We start from the raw sequence: 17,164 nt of genomic DNA, 5'->3' as shown, positions 1-17,164 counted from the left end.
AAGTTGGGGAGAGCTCTTCTTGCTAAGTGGCCGTGGGACTTCTCTATCACAATCATCATACTTTGTTGGAATTATTTGTTTTAGTGTCTTCTCTGCTAGGCTGGGACCACTTCCTTTGTGTGGCATCCTCATTTCCTGGCACTTAGGAGGAGTTCAACATACTTGTTGAGTGACTGTTGTTTCCTCAGTGTCTTCCAATGCAAGTGGAAAGCAAAGAAAAAAAGCTGGTTTGTCTCTGAACTGCAAAATATTCTACTCTGAAAAGTCTGGGGTTTGCATTATATCGGTCTCTGAATTCTTTTTTGGGGGAGTTACTAGTACCCATTATACCAGAAAGCCAGCCAGATGGGGGCTTGGTCCAGACCTAGATTTTGGCAAGAAACATTTGTCTTTTAAAGCAAGTTATGATTCACTGACCTAATCCAGCTCAAGGTTTGGTGATATATTTTCTGAACTAAAGATCAGAACGGGTGGTTTGAGAGAATACGGGTCACTTCCTGGTGAGGTTGCCAGTTTGGAAGACAGTTTGGGGAAGAATTTTGGAAATTAATGGGACATTCTTGGTGACTTACCGTGACAGATGAAAGAATACTGGACATACAGATTAGGCCAGGAAATACAAAATCCTGGTTCTGCCACTTACTAGGAGTGTGATCCAGAATGGGCCACTCAGCTTCTTCAACTTTAATTTCCTTTTCCAATCAAATGAGTATAACTATTCACTTGAAAAAATTCACAGGACTCCCTCAAGACTCATGGATATGGAAAAACTTCACAAAGTAGGAAAAAAAATCCACCAGCTATTAAACTTAATCCATACTGAGGATTCCTCTGATAATGATTATGTGTGAAACGCCTATTTTAAAGAGGCTCAGAGGTGCTACTCTTTCTTGCTGGAATAATTTTATTCTTGGTTGAAGGCCAGTACGTGAAATCCAAGGAACCTTGCTTCTCAACACCATTGGATGGGCCCTAGTACCACCTTTGCTGTATTTGGCAAAGATATTCCAGTTGAAAAGCATTTAGTCATTTATGTTTCCCTAAAATCCTTTCCATCACTTTTTAAACAGCAGTTGCTAACTCTTATTAAAAGCCAATTTAACCTTTTTCTTTACGATTTCAAAAATTAGTCTGGTTAATGAAGTCCTTCTCCAAATTACGGGTGAGGCTAAGAATATGATGCTAAAACAGCACAGCTAACATTTATTGAGCATCATTCCTGCCCACGTGCTAAGCACTTTACATTCATTAATCAATCCTCATGTCAACCCCACCAGGCACGTCCTGTTATCCTCATTTTATAAAGACTCTGAAGGGAAGAGAGGTTAAGAAACATGCCCAAGGTCATCCAGTTCATTAAGTATTGGAGTTTGGATTCAAACTCAGGCAGTCTGACTTCAGAGTATGTTTCCTTAACCAATGAGCACATATTTGGTGCCCGGTGCTGTGTGAGGGCTTGAGGATAAAAAGCTGAAGATGGCATGGTATTTCTCCTCCGGAAGCTTGGAGCCTTTCTGGAGCACACATATCTGATCACTCTGAGACTTATTCCTAGAGCAGTGAGGCCTCTTTGGAAAATTGGGTACTATCTACTTAATGTAAATGCTTAAAACAGAAGGAATTACTTGGCCTGTAGGGAACACTCGTCAACAATAAAACTTACCAAAGTCAGGCCTTCTCTGAAAAGGAAAAAAAAATCCAAACAAACAGACCATTCACTCCCTGAGGTCAGGGCTCTGTTTTCCCCCAATTCTCCAGAGCCTGGCACAGTATCTAGCACACAGTACTAGTACTAGTGGGAATGGAGTTCTTAAGATTTCTTAGTTTGCTCTGGGGTCTCTTCCTGTCTCAGGCCACCCACCCTGGTTCCCAGCATCTTCATTCTGATGGACCAGGGGCCATAAGGGATGGGCAGGGTGACATGAGATGGGGTAGAAAGGGTGAGGGGGTGTACGTGTGTATGGGGAGAGAAGGACAACAGCACAGTGGTAATGTCACAAAGACGGAGCACCTGGGGCAGGGGAGAATGACACTCCAGGTGTATCAACCATCTTGTGACCAAAACCCCTCTGCCCTCTGGGCAGTGGCTGCTGTGACAAAGCCTGGGATGTGGCAGCATCGAGACACCTTGCTTATGGGGTATATATACATTTCTAGATATGCATTTCTTCTGTCTGTTATGCTCATACACAAGCACACACACAAGACAATAGGAAAATAGAGGAAGGAAGACCATACCTTTAACTACCCTATCCAGATAGTGCGCTTGGGAAATAAAAGACAGCACATTTAAGGTAGGATCGAAAAAGTGCAATACTGCCTGTCACATAACCATGCCAGGTGCTAAGGAGACAAAGGGGGCTGCACCCCACATTTGGGACGGACCTGCCAGGGTGGGGAAAATAAAACCAAAGACAGGACAACACGAGAGAGAAGGAGGGAGAGCAAGCACATTCTCCAGGAAGGGCCAAAAGGAACGTCAACTCACTCTGTGATCCAGGCGTTTGGAAATGTGATCATATAAATAAGAAGACATATGGATAAGGAAAACAGCAGAAAAAGGAGGATGGGAAGCTGCAAAAGTGGCTACACTCCTGCTCCATCAGCTTTATGGAAAACTAGAACTTGCCCCTTTGTCTACCCAAGGCAGCATCCACCTTCCCTCCAGGCGACGCAGCGGGACAAGAGCGAGGGCACCCTGCATGGGCAGAGGTGACCCCAGGAGGTTGGAATTCGGAAACAGGCAAAATGTGAGTCACCCCTGATATACACTAGGGAAGTAGGTTGAGTCTTTGGTCAAATATACTGCTAACTTATCTGTTTGCCATTCTTGTATTTTCCATGGACACATGTGCCCACATAGACTTGAATGCAGAATGCGTGGTGTTCTAAGTAAGATGCATCTCTCCTTTGCATCTTACACAGAATGTGAGGTGCAGGTCAATGGATGTTGCTGTGAAAGACAAGAAAAAGAAAAGAAAACCTGACTCCTTCTCAATGCTGATTAACTTAAAAGGTAGAATGATGTATGCTCTGTTTTCCAACACATACATCATTGTTATCATCACACATCATCACTGAGGGGTTATATCCAAGCACTGAATTATTTGGCAATCTAAGGTTTTGCTCATTTGTGAGGATGGGTGTCAAATGTGGCTCTGAACTAAACCTACTGTGCGTATACATGGGTGCCTGGCTGTGTGCTTGGGGCAGGGCAGACCTCTTCATTCCCAGCATAAATCAGTCACAGCATTTCACCTTTCCTATTGGGCTGTGGTCACAGCCATTGGAGGAGCTTCCCTAGCACCTCCTTCTCTATACCTCCCCCACATGTGTTCCCACAAAGGCTGGAGAGATGGCCATTTCCTGAAGGGCTGATGCTTTCAGCCGGGCTGGTCCCCACCCTTAGCTCGATTTCACACGTGAATCAAAAGTCCGTAAGAGAGGGCTCAACTGCAATGGTGAGGCCTTATCTGGAAGCCCTAGGGCTCTATAAACTGTAAGAACATTCTTACTCTCTCCATAAAAGAAATATAAATTTTATGTTTTCAATCCTCTGGATAGGACAGACACTGTGGCTGTTCATCAATATATATTTGCCTCCTACGACTGGTGGATGAGAGGGTATGTTCTTAGTTCAGGCATCCATGTGGTCTGTGCTTCAAGATGAAATATGCTCCCAGAGGCTGCAGAGCCAAGTGGAAAATTGAGAAGAGGAGTTTTCACTGGGTCTGCACGCTTCCCCTTCATTCTTACAGATGCTGCACAGTCCATGAGCTAACAGGCTGTAAGAAGGGAAAGCAAAGGGGAGTGGTGTATGAAGCAGGACTGAACAAAGCTGTGGAATGACAGACAGTGAAAAACAGGGTCAGCCCACAAGAAAAACAACCTAGGAAACATCTCTGGTGAAGGCAAAGACTTTCTCGATTCTTGGTTCATCTGTCACTTGCGTCTTAGTCAAGCTCATTCATCTAATTTTGCAAAGTGATCTAAAATTTCTTAGACATCATCTCCCAGGATACGCCATCGGAGAACCACAAGACACAGGATCTCCTGGCTCAGCTGGTGTTCTTAGCTTTCAGATCTGCAGAGTTTTGTGGAGGGTCATAATCACAGGTTCTGGTAATAACACTGAACCCAGCTACAGAGGAGATGGAGTGAGCCTAGATTTCTCTCACAGGGTTGGCAAGGATGACTCGGCTGGATGAGATGCCATCATTGGGATTCAAATGACCATACCACTGCGCAGCATCCACTTGGAGGGAGTTCTCCGACCAGAAAAACGTCTCCAAACTTAACGGTGATATCATGGCTCTGGTGATGAGTAGAGATTATATCCACCATATAGGCTAATCTCCCCAAACCCAGGGGCTGACCTCAGAGAGCTCTCTCTCTCTCTCTTCTATTGCTATAAGAACTACTTAGCAATAAAGATCTCTATTAAATATGTTTTTAGTACCTTTAAAAAATGCTTACTAATTTCTCAGACCACAGGCAGGAACAGCAGCCAGTGGAAGTGATGGAGGCACACTCGGGTCGTAATCAGTGTTGTGGGTTTCAGGGGACAACAGTGGATTCCACAAATCCCGGGATTCCTTCCCCACACAGTGACCTCAGGCCACACTGTGAAAAAAGCTCATAATAGCCAGTCAATACCAAGACCAAGAGCTTTCTGGGAATGGAATAGAGCTTCCTTGCCTCTATTGAAAATGAAAGCGGTAACTGGGTCTTTGAAGTCCAATGCCATTTACTTATAAAAGGCATATGCAGAAGTCCACACTGCTGTTTCTTTCACTGCTTGAAAAGCTTGGCACATATGCCCTTGAGTCAAGTCACGTAAAATTTCATCGTGATTTTAAAGCAATAACTTTAAGAAAAGATGACGCAAAGTCCCTAAGCTTGCATTATGGATGGTGGATTCAGGGCTTCCCCAAATTCCTTCATCTTTCTCCTCCAGATTTCAGGATGAAAACGATGGAAGCAGAGTCATTTTCCTCTTGGACCACGCTTGTTTTTTCAACATCGGACATGTTTCTCACGCTGCTTCTACATTCCTGTCACTATGCAAGAAAGTGGAGATAGTGGAGGCACACAGCTATTTATAAGACAAGCTCTGAGCCTTAGCACGAGGGTAGCCTGTGAGGTCTTAGATCTCTTTAGCATTTCTATGACCTCCAACATGAAAGCTTCTTTCCTTCACTTGCCTGTACCGATAGAAGTTTCCGGAAATTTCTCTTAAGATAATCCCAAGAAGCTTCAGGCGCCCCCATCAAAGGTTGTGAAGAACATGGCAAGAAGCTTATTCTTCAGGAGCCTCAGTTGACTCTAATAGTTGTATCATTGGTACCCGTTAGGTCAGGTGAAACAAGGATCATTATGGCAGGTGATGATTGGGGTGGCTATAGTCATCTGAACTTCTTTCATATGGATGACAAATCATCAAAGAGATGTTCTTGTTAAGTTCTTGGATACATTAATGCTCTTCTCTCTTTGGATGAAGGATCAATGAGGAATAAGTGGCCAATGGCACCCACCCCGAGAGGGGCTCACGGAGCCCACTCACTAGTCTCCAGTTTCCCACTCCTACCATGTGTGGGCTGAAAGCTCCCAGGACCATCAACTAATCAAGTTCTTGCTCTGATAACATGGGGTAGATCTCTGTCTGTTTTCTCTTTCTCCTTGTCAGCATTTGTCCTACAACTCATGGGTCATGATGTAAGAGAATGCCTCTGAGGATGGATAAGCATAGGATTATCTCACAGGCGCTGATACCTTGTGAATGCTTGTGAGCTCTTGGTTAAGGATTGTCTGATTACAAAAAAGAAACTCTAGAGCTACCGTTCAAAAGTGGACAAAGAACTCCAGAAGATTGTGTGGCCTTTCTTTATAATTTCTCTGCATCGTGAAGTCTGGCTTTGCTCGCTCTAGTAATTGCATCATCAGAGTATTATTTTGATCTTTACTCCCAGAGGAGGATTTGTTTAAGAATCAAGATTTATATGATTGGACAGTTCTCCTGAAACCTAGTAAATAGTTCTGCATATCTGGCATCTTGAACAATCACAGCTTTGGGGTCAAGGTTGGAATTTTACAAATGTAATCAGAAGCTAGCATTTCCCACATGTGTTTTGGGACTTCATAGACAAGGGGCAGTGAAGTGAACAAAATAACTATCATAGAAGTGATCCAAAATGTTGGTGTTTTCAAAGAAATAGGAAAAATTAAACACCTTCTTAAATTTAGCTATGACTTTCAGCTTTCTCTAAAGAAATTGGAGGTCAAGCCCCAGACTTAAAAGACTCATAAAATTCCTGGAAAAGACATCCAAAAATATGTTTCTGATGACTCTGTGTTGACCATATACTTGAGAAATGGATCCTAATCAATCCATCTTACCTTAAGTTCTAGACTAGGGAAACTGGGTTCCGTATACACAAGTGGATGTATTACTAGTAAGTAAGTAAGAGTGAAAATGAAAAAATCCTTTTTTATTTGTGGGATAGTTTTAGAAGCAGGTGATGGGTGTGCAGTCTGTGGGCAGTGGAGGAGGGGCCGGAATTCCATCACCCCTGCAGGCCTCCTCCAGCCACCCCACTCTGTGATTCACAGAGGGAGAAACTGAAGCCCCCAGCGACCATGTGGTCTACCCATGGTGCTGTCACCAAGACTTTTCTTGAAGTTGCAAAGAGACAGATAATTCCTAACATAAGGAATTAAGATTTGAAATAGTCTTGCTTTTTGACAAAAATATTGTCATTAAAGAGGATGCCATTGCCAAATATCCTTTCATTCTGAAACCAATCTGTTTTGAGAAAAACCAGGTAGCTTCCATAAAAGAAAAGGTGGACCCAAGCCTCCAAAAGGAGATATTTAATTCCTCCTATATAATCTGCTCTGGGAAATGTCACTGGGGTAAGAAGGTTTTTAAGCTGGGGACTTGACCATAAGGACCCCAGACTTGTCTTACTCTTTTATGCCAGCTGTTAGCGAATCAAGTCATTCTTTCCTGTTTATGGAGGGCAGCAGTGTGCAAATGAACAGGCCTTCCTCTCTTTGGATCCCACTGCATGGAGGTCTCTGAATCAGCATCGTGGATCCTGGCCTTTTCTCTGGTATGGGACAAAACCACACTGCAAAGTATGAGCTAGCTGTGCTATGACCCATCGTATAATGATGAAATCTGATAACAAGAGAAAATTTAACACTTTGAATTTCTAACTTTTCACACCAGCAGTTTTTGCTTTTCCTAAATGGTCCTCACAGGGAGTGAAGTTCCCTGGAACATAAGAAAGTGCTTCTTGTTACCATCAAAGATTAAAAAGGGGTTTCTCCTTCTCATATCTATTCTGAAAAGAAAAAAGAAGGCACCGCCATCGTTTCCCTCGTTTGTATCTCGTACTCCATCCCTTCCATCCAGCAAGGTTACCGAAGTGTTCCTTCGGCACTAGGGTGTTGGGTTTCTAGCGGGGATGCAGCTGGCCACAGGCAGAGACGCACAGAGGGCAAGTTGCCATGCAGGGAGATTAGACAGGGTCAAAGGAAACGCTCACCACACAATGAAAGGTAATAGAATTCCGAGCCAAAGTCCTTTCATCTGAGCCACTATGACTAGTCCTTTACTTCTTCAATGTCCCGTGACATTTTTCTGGTATTTATGACTGTCAACCTCCCTCTTGAATCGTGCACATTTACCTTGGTGTATTTCTTATCCGGAGGGGAAAAAGCATCTGCAATCCCAAGGAGGAATTTGCTCTTAAAGAGTGACAACAGGGTGTGCAGGGGAGGTGGGAGGGGCTGGTTTGACTTCTTGGCATCAAAACAAAGAGATGTTCTTCAAGCTAGGCTGATGAACATCCACGAGACACTGGCTGGAACACAGCCTGCCCACAAGCCCTGCCATGAATCATCTGTGACTGGACGCAGGGAGAATTTCCGTAAATCCCTCATCATTTGACTCAGACGAGATGCTTTAATCTTATAAAAGTCTGACATCCATAAACTTTTTGGAACTTGGTAAGGTGAACCGAGGACTCTATAAGCAAGTGATAGAAAACAGAACGCACTCTCTCTGGGCTCTGATTTTGGTTTTACTAGGGATGGGTCCCCTTCTGGGCTGGGAGGCTAAAAGGTCAGCTGGTCCTTAGTCATGCAGAAAAGTGAAGGTGAAGGAAGGGCAGAGTTGAAAGAAGCAGGTGGGCCTCTCTTGTGACTAGGGCTGCTTTTCTTTAAGAGGTGTCCAGGGCGGTCGTGGGATAGGATGACATTGACAGAAAGAAGCCACCCAGAGGCACGCAGTGAGACAGCGCGGCACGTTCTGCTATGGAAAAGCAGGGTGGGCTGCCGGCGGCTATGGAGCGTCTCTGGACTCTTACGTAAGAGTGTGGCTGGCCAGCTAGCTGTGGGACTCTGAGACCAACCAGAATAAGAAGGCCCAGCCTCTGGGAAGGATGAGAGCCAGAGGCCTCTGCAGAAAACCTGGGCTTTGTCCTGCAAGGACTGCAGAGCAAGCAGCTGGCGAGGAGCTCCTCCCCAAGGCTCAGAAAACCAAGCCTCAACTTCCAGTCCTACTTCTTAACAGTTAAGTGACCTTGGGCCTCAGGTCCTTGAAAAGGAGGGGGTAATACGTGTGCCTCCACAGGGTGACGGATGGGAGTGGGAAAGAATGCAGTTAAGGCCCTTAGCACAGTGCTTGCCACGCTGTAAATACTCAAAAATCAGAACCTATTATTATTAATATTAGTAAGTATAAGGTATTCCACTGCCATGGATAAAAAGGGCGATGGTGTGGAGGCAGGGATGATGAATAAAAACTAATTTCAGGCTGCAAAACAAAAGGAATGCGGCCTAAACAATATGAAATAAGAGGTAGCTCCATTTGCTCAAAATTCCTGTGTCCCTCATAATCTTTGGGGCTTGCCTCCCAGTTTCTGTAATCAAGAGGTGACTGTCAGAGCTGGAGAGGCACCCGGAATCCTGTCTCCTAGAGCCATGTGCTTGCCATTTGATCACAGACCCTTCCTTGAAAAAAGTGGAAGGGGAAGAAGTTAAAACACACATACACAAACCAGTTGATTCAATAAAGACCTTTTGGTGAGTGTTCATTCCAGGATAATAAACCAAGCAAACGTCTGGCTGTGTTTAAAATCAACAAAACCAGCAGGAAAGAGAGAGAGAAGGGAACAGAGTGATCAGCTTGTTTTGAAAGCTGCCGCCAACAGTGCTGCTTCAGCAGGGGCTGGTGCCAAGGAGCCACCAGGAGAGGGGAAAGGAGACAAATGCAGACGGGACGGAAGCCGAGGACAGGGGAGGGGGGCACCCCAGGCCTAATGGGATGCAGATGTGGCCTGGGGCCTACGGGAAGCTTTCCCCAGGATCCCAGGCCTCTTCGGGAGCTCCGGCCTAGGAGGCTACTGGGGGTGTTCAGCGCTAAGCCCAAGACCTCCCAACCAGACCATAAACTTGATTTAATGGCTACGTTTATGGAGTACTGTACGATGTGCCAGCCTGTGCTAAACTCTTTACGTGCATTATGATCCCCATTTCACAGGTGACGAAACTGAGGCTCTGAGAGGCCTTGGGACTTGCTCACAGCTGCTAATGTAGAGCCATCTGCCTCATGCCTGAACCCCAGCTCCTAACACAAAGTTATACTGCTTTTGGCCCGGGAAGGGCTAAACCCAAGGCACGCTGACCAGCTAGCTGAGATCTGGGAGATGCAGGGTGGGAGGGAAAAGGTTAAAAATGTCCTATTGTGAGTTTGAGTCCAACTGATGTCTAGGAAAAGCCAGCCATAATGTCGTCAGATGAAAGGACTTTTGGCCCAGTTCCCACATGCGATGGGGGCCCCGAAGTGCCCGACAAAGGCACCGCGCAGCCCTGGAGAAGGTGCGGGGGCCTGGCCCTCATACCGATGGTGCAGTGCTCGCCGTTCCAGCCCGGGCTGCACTCGCACTTGCCGTCCCGGCAGGTCCCGTGCTCGGCGCAGCGCGGGTGGCAGGCGCGCTGGTCGCAGGCCGCCCCCATCCAGCCGTCCTCGCAGCGGCAGGTGCCCCCCACGCAGACGCCGTGGCCACCACACTCGGCAGCACAGATCTCTGGGTGGGGGGAGGGAGAAGGGGGAGAGAGAAAAAACAAGTATTGAGCCAGTCGTTCTTGGGAACAAGGGTCACACTTGGCTACCTACCTCGGCTCTGTGAGCAGTCGGGATTCCAGAGGCTCAGGAGGCTAATCTCTGTGGACAAGGACCCTCGGACAGGAAGAGTTCTCCAGCCAGAGGCCTGTCCCGGGCCCCTTTCCTCACCACAATGGGGTGGATTGTAGGGCTCTGCTCTGTTTGCTTTTCTCTGTGGCCAGCCTGCCCCCGCTTCTGTGCTTACCGCTTCCAAAGGGGACCGCCCTTCTGAACAGATGCGAGGAGAAGTCAAATTTAATTAAAAACCAGTTATGTGTGAAAACAAAGTGAGGATGAGCCAAGCGAAGTGGCTGTGGGTCTGGCTGGGGTGCATGAAGGGTCCTGGGCTTGCACTTCATTCCAGCTTTGACTCTAATTGAGATGGGAGGAAAGGGGAGGCTGGGCCCCCGCATCCCAGGGGGGTTTCCTCTGGTGTTCTGTTGGGTTTATGTTCAGCCCTCCTGCTCACTGCTTCATCACCCCAACTCCAAGCACCATCTAAATGGCCTTTCCCATCCAAAGCAAACAGCTGGGCTGGGGGTGGAGGCACTTCACAGCCAGACTGGAGTTGCCCAGCCCTTCACAAAGGCCCGTCTGTGAGACGGTGCAAAAGACACACGCGACCTGATCCACAAGCCCCTTGGGCCCAGGGCCAGCGACAACTTCATGGTTACTCAGGCAGAGGTTGCGAAAGCTCTGAAACACAACTCCTTTTTAGGAAACCAGTTGAACAACTGGGGCCCTTGATGCTCTCTGCCAGGGCTGTGATGGAGACCCTGACTCGATTCTGTGCCTCGTGGCCCAACATTCTTCAAACGAAGATCCCAACACCTTTAATTTCTTTCAAATTAAATTGACTGGCACCCATGTCAAGCTGCATTTGCACATTACCCCTTCCAAGCTGTACTCCTGGCTTGGAAGCTACTAACAGTCCAACTACTTTTGAAAAAGAAAATAAAATTAGACCTCAGAGGCTCAGAACTTCCATATTAATCTACAAGGCAACGGCTAAAATGTTCAAGAATTAAAAAAAAAACAAAACAGAAAACAGTAATAGTTCCCACTTATGGTGTGTTCCTATGCCTGACATCTTGCCAAGCAAAGTAGCTGGAAAGGGAGTTAATGCGTGCAGTACCACACTGGGTTTCTCAGCTCCCCAGGGGAGAGAAAGGCTGTTGTAAAATGTGTGCAGAGAGCCCTGACCTGGAGCCAGGGGACCTGGGTTCTATGCCAGGCTCAGGAGCAGAAGCTGTGTGACCCTGGGCAGGTTCCTTGACTTCACTGGTGATGCTGCCTCACAGCACCTCTGCTGCCCATCAGGGCTATGCTGAGCATTCAGTGAAGTGGACGATAGAAAAGGGCATGACAAGATGACTAACTCAAGAAAGATTTCTCAGGACAGTGAGTTTTAGACTACATGTCCAAGGACCAGGTTTGCGAGGTCTGTGTCTGCTCAGCCACGGATCTGCTGTGTGACCTTGGGAAGGTCACTTGCCCTCTCTGGGTGTTGGTTTCCTCATCAACTGCAGGGGGGAACCTGATGGCATCTAAGACTGTGGGAGTCTATGATATAAACATCCTCCATGTCACACAGCATTATCTATCCCTAAGGCTCGGCTGGAGTGTCCCTCCTCCTCTGAGAAGTCTCCCACGATTCACTCTGCGGTTGTTCTCTTGTTCCGTGCCTTTCCACGTGACGTGATAGACTGCTTCTCCATTTCTGTGTGTCTCACTGTCAGACTCAGGACAACCTGAGGCTGGATGAATTCTGATCACCTCTAGGCCTGGTACCCAGCACACATCTTAGCACAGAACAGACCCTTAATTAAGGTTTGCTGGATAATGAATAAATCCATGTGTGCCTGGGGCTATAGGTGCCTAAGAATTTAAAACAATTCAGGTACACCCTGCTCAGCCTGGCTGAGAGTCAGTCCAGACCTATCTGTCTGCTTATCTCTGGTGGGTTGCCCTTGTGAAAACTTCCCAAGTGAGCGTGGAGCTGTGGAGCAAAGTGTCAGGACACCCAGCAGCCCTACAGGAAGGGGGCTTTCTCAAGATGTTCTTCAAGTTTCCTTCCCTTCTCGCTCACATGGACAATGTCCTGGATTTTTCTCAAGATGAAGAATGACAATCTCGGGTCCCTGGGTCTCCCTACGTCCTAAGTCTGAAATTTCCATCCCTTCTGCACAGCGCTACAAGGGCATCGACCCAGGTGACTCCGGAGGCAGGGCCTGCACTCAGGGCTGGCTGGGACTTTCACCTGAGAGCCTGGAGGAAAGTTCAGCTTAGCATTTTTTGGGGTTTACTCAGCCCATTTTCCAGGTGGCAGTTTATGGTGTGAAAGTAAACTTCAGACAACCCTTCTGTTCACCGAGGTGTGAGCCTGGAGAGGGACAGGCTGTGGGGCAGCCTTCCTCGGGGCACTTGGACTTCACTGTCTTGGTGTTTTGGGCTGCGGGGCACTTGAAGGTCACGGGCTTGAGAGTAGAAGAGGCAGGGCTTCCCCAGCACTTGACGGTCTCACTTCAGGTCCTCACTACTGGGTAGTTCATTCCTTTACTAATTAACTTTGAGGCAGTGTGTGTGAAAGAGCGTAAGACTTGGAATCAGGTGTGACTCCAAATCTTGGTTCTGCCAGTTGTGGGACCTTAGACAGCCTCCTCAACTGCTCTGAGCTTCATTTTCTTCCTCCGTAAAATGGGGATGATGATAGCACCCACTTCAGAGCGTACACAGCCCTGATATACAGCTCATACTGATTCCTTTATTGTTCCAGTAATAGTTCATGCCTGCCTGCTATGTGCCAGAAACTGTGCCGGGTGCTAGGAATACAGAGGTCAATAAGACATAGTCTCTGCCCCACAGGAGATCATTGCCCAGACAAAGCCCAAACTTATTGCTAAGATCAGCCGAGTAATCTACAGCTGTTACTCACTTCGGCACCTTTCTGCTTACATGCAATGAATAAAGAACTGTGAATCTTAGGATCAGACAGATTTGGTATCTATTCTTGGCTTTGTCACTTATTGGCTGGGTAATCTTCAAGGTGCAAGTTATGCAATTCATTGAATCTCGATTTCCATTTCTGTAAAATGAGGATAATAATTCCCACTTTACCAATCTTACACGGTTGGTGTTAGATCAAATGAGGTAATGTATGGAAAAGCCATTTTTGGCTTAATAACTTAACACTTATATCAGGTTTTACAGTTTACAAAGCACCCTTCACATACAATTTCTCATTTAACTATCACAACAATGCTGTGCGAACACCTGGCTATTATCCTTCTTAGAGGTGAGGCTACTGAGACCCAGAGAGCATAGGGGAATTCTACAAGGTCATGTGTTCATCTGGTGCTTTCTCCTCATTTTGACAACCCTCAGGGCAAGGCTGCAAGATAAGCATTTTACAGATATGGAAACTGAGTCACAGACTAGACATAGGCAGGCTCATTTTACAGATATGGAAAGTGAGTCACAGACTAGACAGAGGCAGGCTCATTTTACAGATATGGAAACTGAGTCACAGACTAGACAGAGGCAGGCTCATTTTACAGATATGGAAAGTGAGTCACAGACTAGACAGAGGCAGGCTCTCCTTTGAGGGAACCTCCTGGTTCTTCCAGCAGATCTCCCCTCGTTTCTGGCCCTGTTGTTTATCTCTTGTTACGTTCAAGTCAGACCCTGGCTATGTGTGAGATGCAATGAGATTCTCTACACAGAGTTTCCCAGACACCCGAGCTCACTTTTCTCCTCTGGAGACTGCGGAGCTGTCCCTCCAAACTCTCCATTTCCCCGCCAGTTTACACTAGACATGCTGTCCTGGCACGAAGCTAAAGCTGCCTGGTGGCTGAGCACCCCTCCATTAGTCCTTTACAAGCTGTGTTGTGAGCTCTTACACATTTTGATGGAAGGGGCCTGAACAGGGTGACCTTGATGTTTATGTGGTGCTAGCTGATGGTAACACAACCTGTCAGTGTTGAGGTTCTCTTCTGCAGATGGGCTCTCAGCCCGAGAGCAGGAGACCCACTGCCTCATGACGGGAGCAGAAACCTGAGATTCTGCTTCCTCATTTGGTCTCAAGTTGTAGGCCCCATTGTTATTTTTTTATATACCTCAATTTTTTTTTTTTTGCCCTTGAAATAAAAGGAACTGCTTTATTTTTGCTTCTCTGATTCTGATTTTACACTGAAGCAGATATAACTTCCCAGAGTGGCTGGTGAAAACCAAATAGGATGATGCTAAAGACTGTGCTTTGACCGCTCCTGTGCCCTTTATGTAAATGGTACTTTGTGAAATTCGGGTCACAGCTCCTAAGTCTCAAGTTTGCTCAGTTGTAAACTGGGGATGACACTGACTACTGCAGACAGTTGGTGGAGGAATCACTCTCATTTGCTTAATTTCTTGAGCACTCACTGGGTGCAAATCCAATGGTGAGCGGGCACTGGGGGATCCAATGGTGAGTATGACAGACACGGCTCTTTCCTGACCTCAAGGAGTGACATTCTAGCATGGCAGACGGATATAACCTAATTGAATTAAATGGGTTAAGATGAATGGAAGTGAAGCTTCTAGTATGGAGCCTGGCACATAGTCAGGATATGATAAACTGTGCACACACATATTCTTATAAGAAAGGAAATGGGGTGTAGTGGCAAGTGTTATCAGACTGAATGAAGTCAGATCAGATGTGAATTCTGACATGCAACACACCTGATACAAACAAGCATTTGATAAAGGCTAGGCCACGGTCATGTGATCAACATCAGCGCTTTCTGACTACATGCTGGACGGCTGGGGCCTGGGAGGAACCCTCTGACGTACTATAGAGTACACAACCCATACAGTAGACATGGATTCAGATTCCGACTCTCCGGTCTCCTTGAGTCCTTGCGGAGTCCTTGGGAGAAGTACTTAATCTCTCTGGACCATACTTCTTCACCCTCAAAACAGGGAGAGTAATAATGGTCCCCTACAGGGTGAGTGAGTGGTGGTAACTGAAGGAAAGGGTAAATGTGAATGGCTCTATGTAATCTGTGTTATGTATGTTGTGTTATGTACATAACTGATTGATGGAGACCTACAACACCCTGTATCAGTGCAGCTCCGAGTCACCGAGAAGAGAAGCATCTCCCTGAAGAGCAAAATATTTTCTAGCAGCAGCCTCAAAATTTGGGTATGAAACTCTTTCTCTGGTTACCTAGCATGGCACCATCAGCCAAGACCGTTAAAACCCAGGTAGAAGCCACCTGTATTTGTAGCTTCGGCTTCCTCTTAAAATCAGGTGAAAATCCCCAACTGTCCTAAAGTGTTATTCCAAGTCTGTAAGTTTCTTGGCTGAACTATACAGGGCCTTGGAGAGCAACCAGGTCAGGCCCAAGAGCACCCTGGTTCTTCTGGAGAAAGCCGCAACCCCCAGCACCTCCTCTTCCCCACCCCACCTCTGCCTCACTGGTATCCACGTCTGTCTTCTCTCTAGACTGGAAGCCCACCTGATGGCAGGCTCTAGCTTTTATTCATCTTGGTTCCCAGCAGCAGGCACCAGGTCTGGCAGAGCGTGAGCTTTCAACAAATATTTGTTGAAAGAACAGATGAATTTTTAAAAAATCTCATGGCAGAGGTGTTATGTCAGTTGGCTCAACTCTATCCCAGCGCCATATTGTACAAAATTTATTTGGTTAAGTATATTCACACAGAGGCTCAGCCTCCTTTGTGCTTAACCTTCTTAGAAACTTATCTTCTCCAATCTCCGACTGATAGCTTGTAACCTTAAAGTGTCTCAGTCCTTACACCCTCACCCACATCTTCCTTCGCACCAATGCCCGTGTCATACCTGTTCCATTTCTATGATGTGGAAGCAGGTGGACACATGATGAAAAGGGTAGGGAAAAATATATGGTTTGGCTATTGGTTAATTGTGCTCCAAAGTGTATACACGAGGAGAAAAGCTGCTCCAGTCTCCTCTCATTAAATGTTAATCCCCATATGAACCTGGATGAAGCCTGGGACCTACCACAGCTACGTTTTAATTTGTCTGGACTTACTTTACAATCCTGTTCATTAAAATAGCTGGTAAGGGAAGCTGTGCCTCTCCCCTAAAGGGAAATACTTACATATAATTTTCCCATAAAATTTCTTCGACTTGGAAAGATGCTCAAAATTGACACAAGCAGGGGGATAGAGGGGACCCCACACAAGGATCTGTGTGCTTTCCTGCTGAGCAAGGAACAGATACAGGTGAAGCTGTCTTTGAAATTCCAGGGATGTGAAAGCAGAGCCTTGGCCCCATATGACCTCCTGGGAAGCCCTTTAATAAGTCTGTATTTAGCACTAAAAGGGATAATAGGGAAAATTGCTCTATTCTGCTTAGGACCTGAGGTTCTCAGATGTGACCTTAAGAAATTTTAGTAAGGGTTAAATAATTTTAAATGATTTCCACTAGGATTTTCTGTTGCATCGCTAGCTCATCTGAGTTAGTGCCCAGTTTGGGGGATTTCTCTGAAATCCTGGTCCTTGAAAATCCCTTGGGGGAATTTCTCATGAAATCCTTGGCCACTTTAAGTCCAAGCTACACTAAACAGCATTTGAGGCAAAAATAAGGAGAAATAGTAGAACCACTATTGGTGGCACACAAATATTATCTGATTAAATCCTCACAACATCCCTGCAATTTTATTTTCACTCCCTTACCATCACCGAGGAAACTGCTTGGAGAGACTAAGTGACTTGCTCAAAGGTACTTAGCTAGAATGATAGGTGACTATGATTAACACAGCTTTTTGGTCTGTGAACTGTGGGATCAGGTTTAGGCAAAATCTCAGCTGTAATCTGAAATATTTCCTTATTAATTATGTATTAGATCCTCACCCCAGCTAGACTAGAGAATCTCTGAAATCAGAGTCTGAGTCTCCTTTTTCACCCTGACTCAATGTTTATCATGTTAAGTACTTTTCCTTCTGTTTGTCTGTTCAGTCTCCATCCATCCATCTGCCT

At 46.1% G+C, this 17,164-nt stretch overlaps 1 protein-coding gene across 3 annotated transcripts in view; it reads right to left on the bottom strand.

Annotated features, from left to right (window-relative positions):
- Positions 1-17,164, bottom strand: part of TENM4 (teneurin transmembrane protein 4) — a 391,446-nt gene that overhangs the window by 111,661 nt on the left and 262,621 nt on the right. For all 3 annotated transcript variants that reach the window (XM_061204090.1, XM_061204087.1, XM_061204089.1), the window contains one exon: positions 9,909-10,094. In XM_061204090.1, the coding sequence (XP_061060073.1) occupies positions 9,909-10,094 (186 nt within the window). The remainder of the gene's footprint in view (positions 1-9,908; positions 10,095-17,164) is intronic.

The sequence above is a fragment of the Eubalaena glacialis genome, chromosome 10 (genome assembly GCF_028564815.1).
Source record: "Eubalaena glacialis isolate mEubGla1 chromosome 10, mEubGla1.1.hap2.+ XY, whole genome shotgun sequence".
NCBI classification, from domain to species: domain Eukaryota; kingdom Metazoa; phylum Chordata; class Mammalia; order Artiodactyla; family Balaenidae; genus Eubalaena; species Eubalaena glacialis.
Note: the sequence above shows the minus strand (reverse complement) of the source record. Positions and strands in the feature narration are given on the sequence as shown.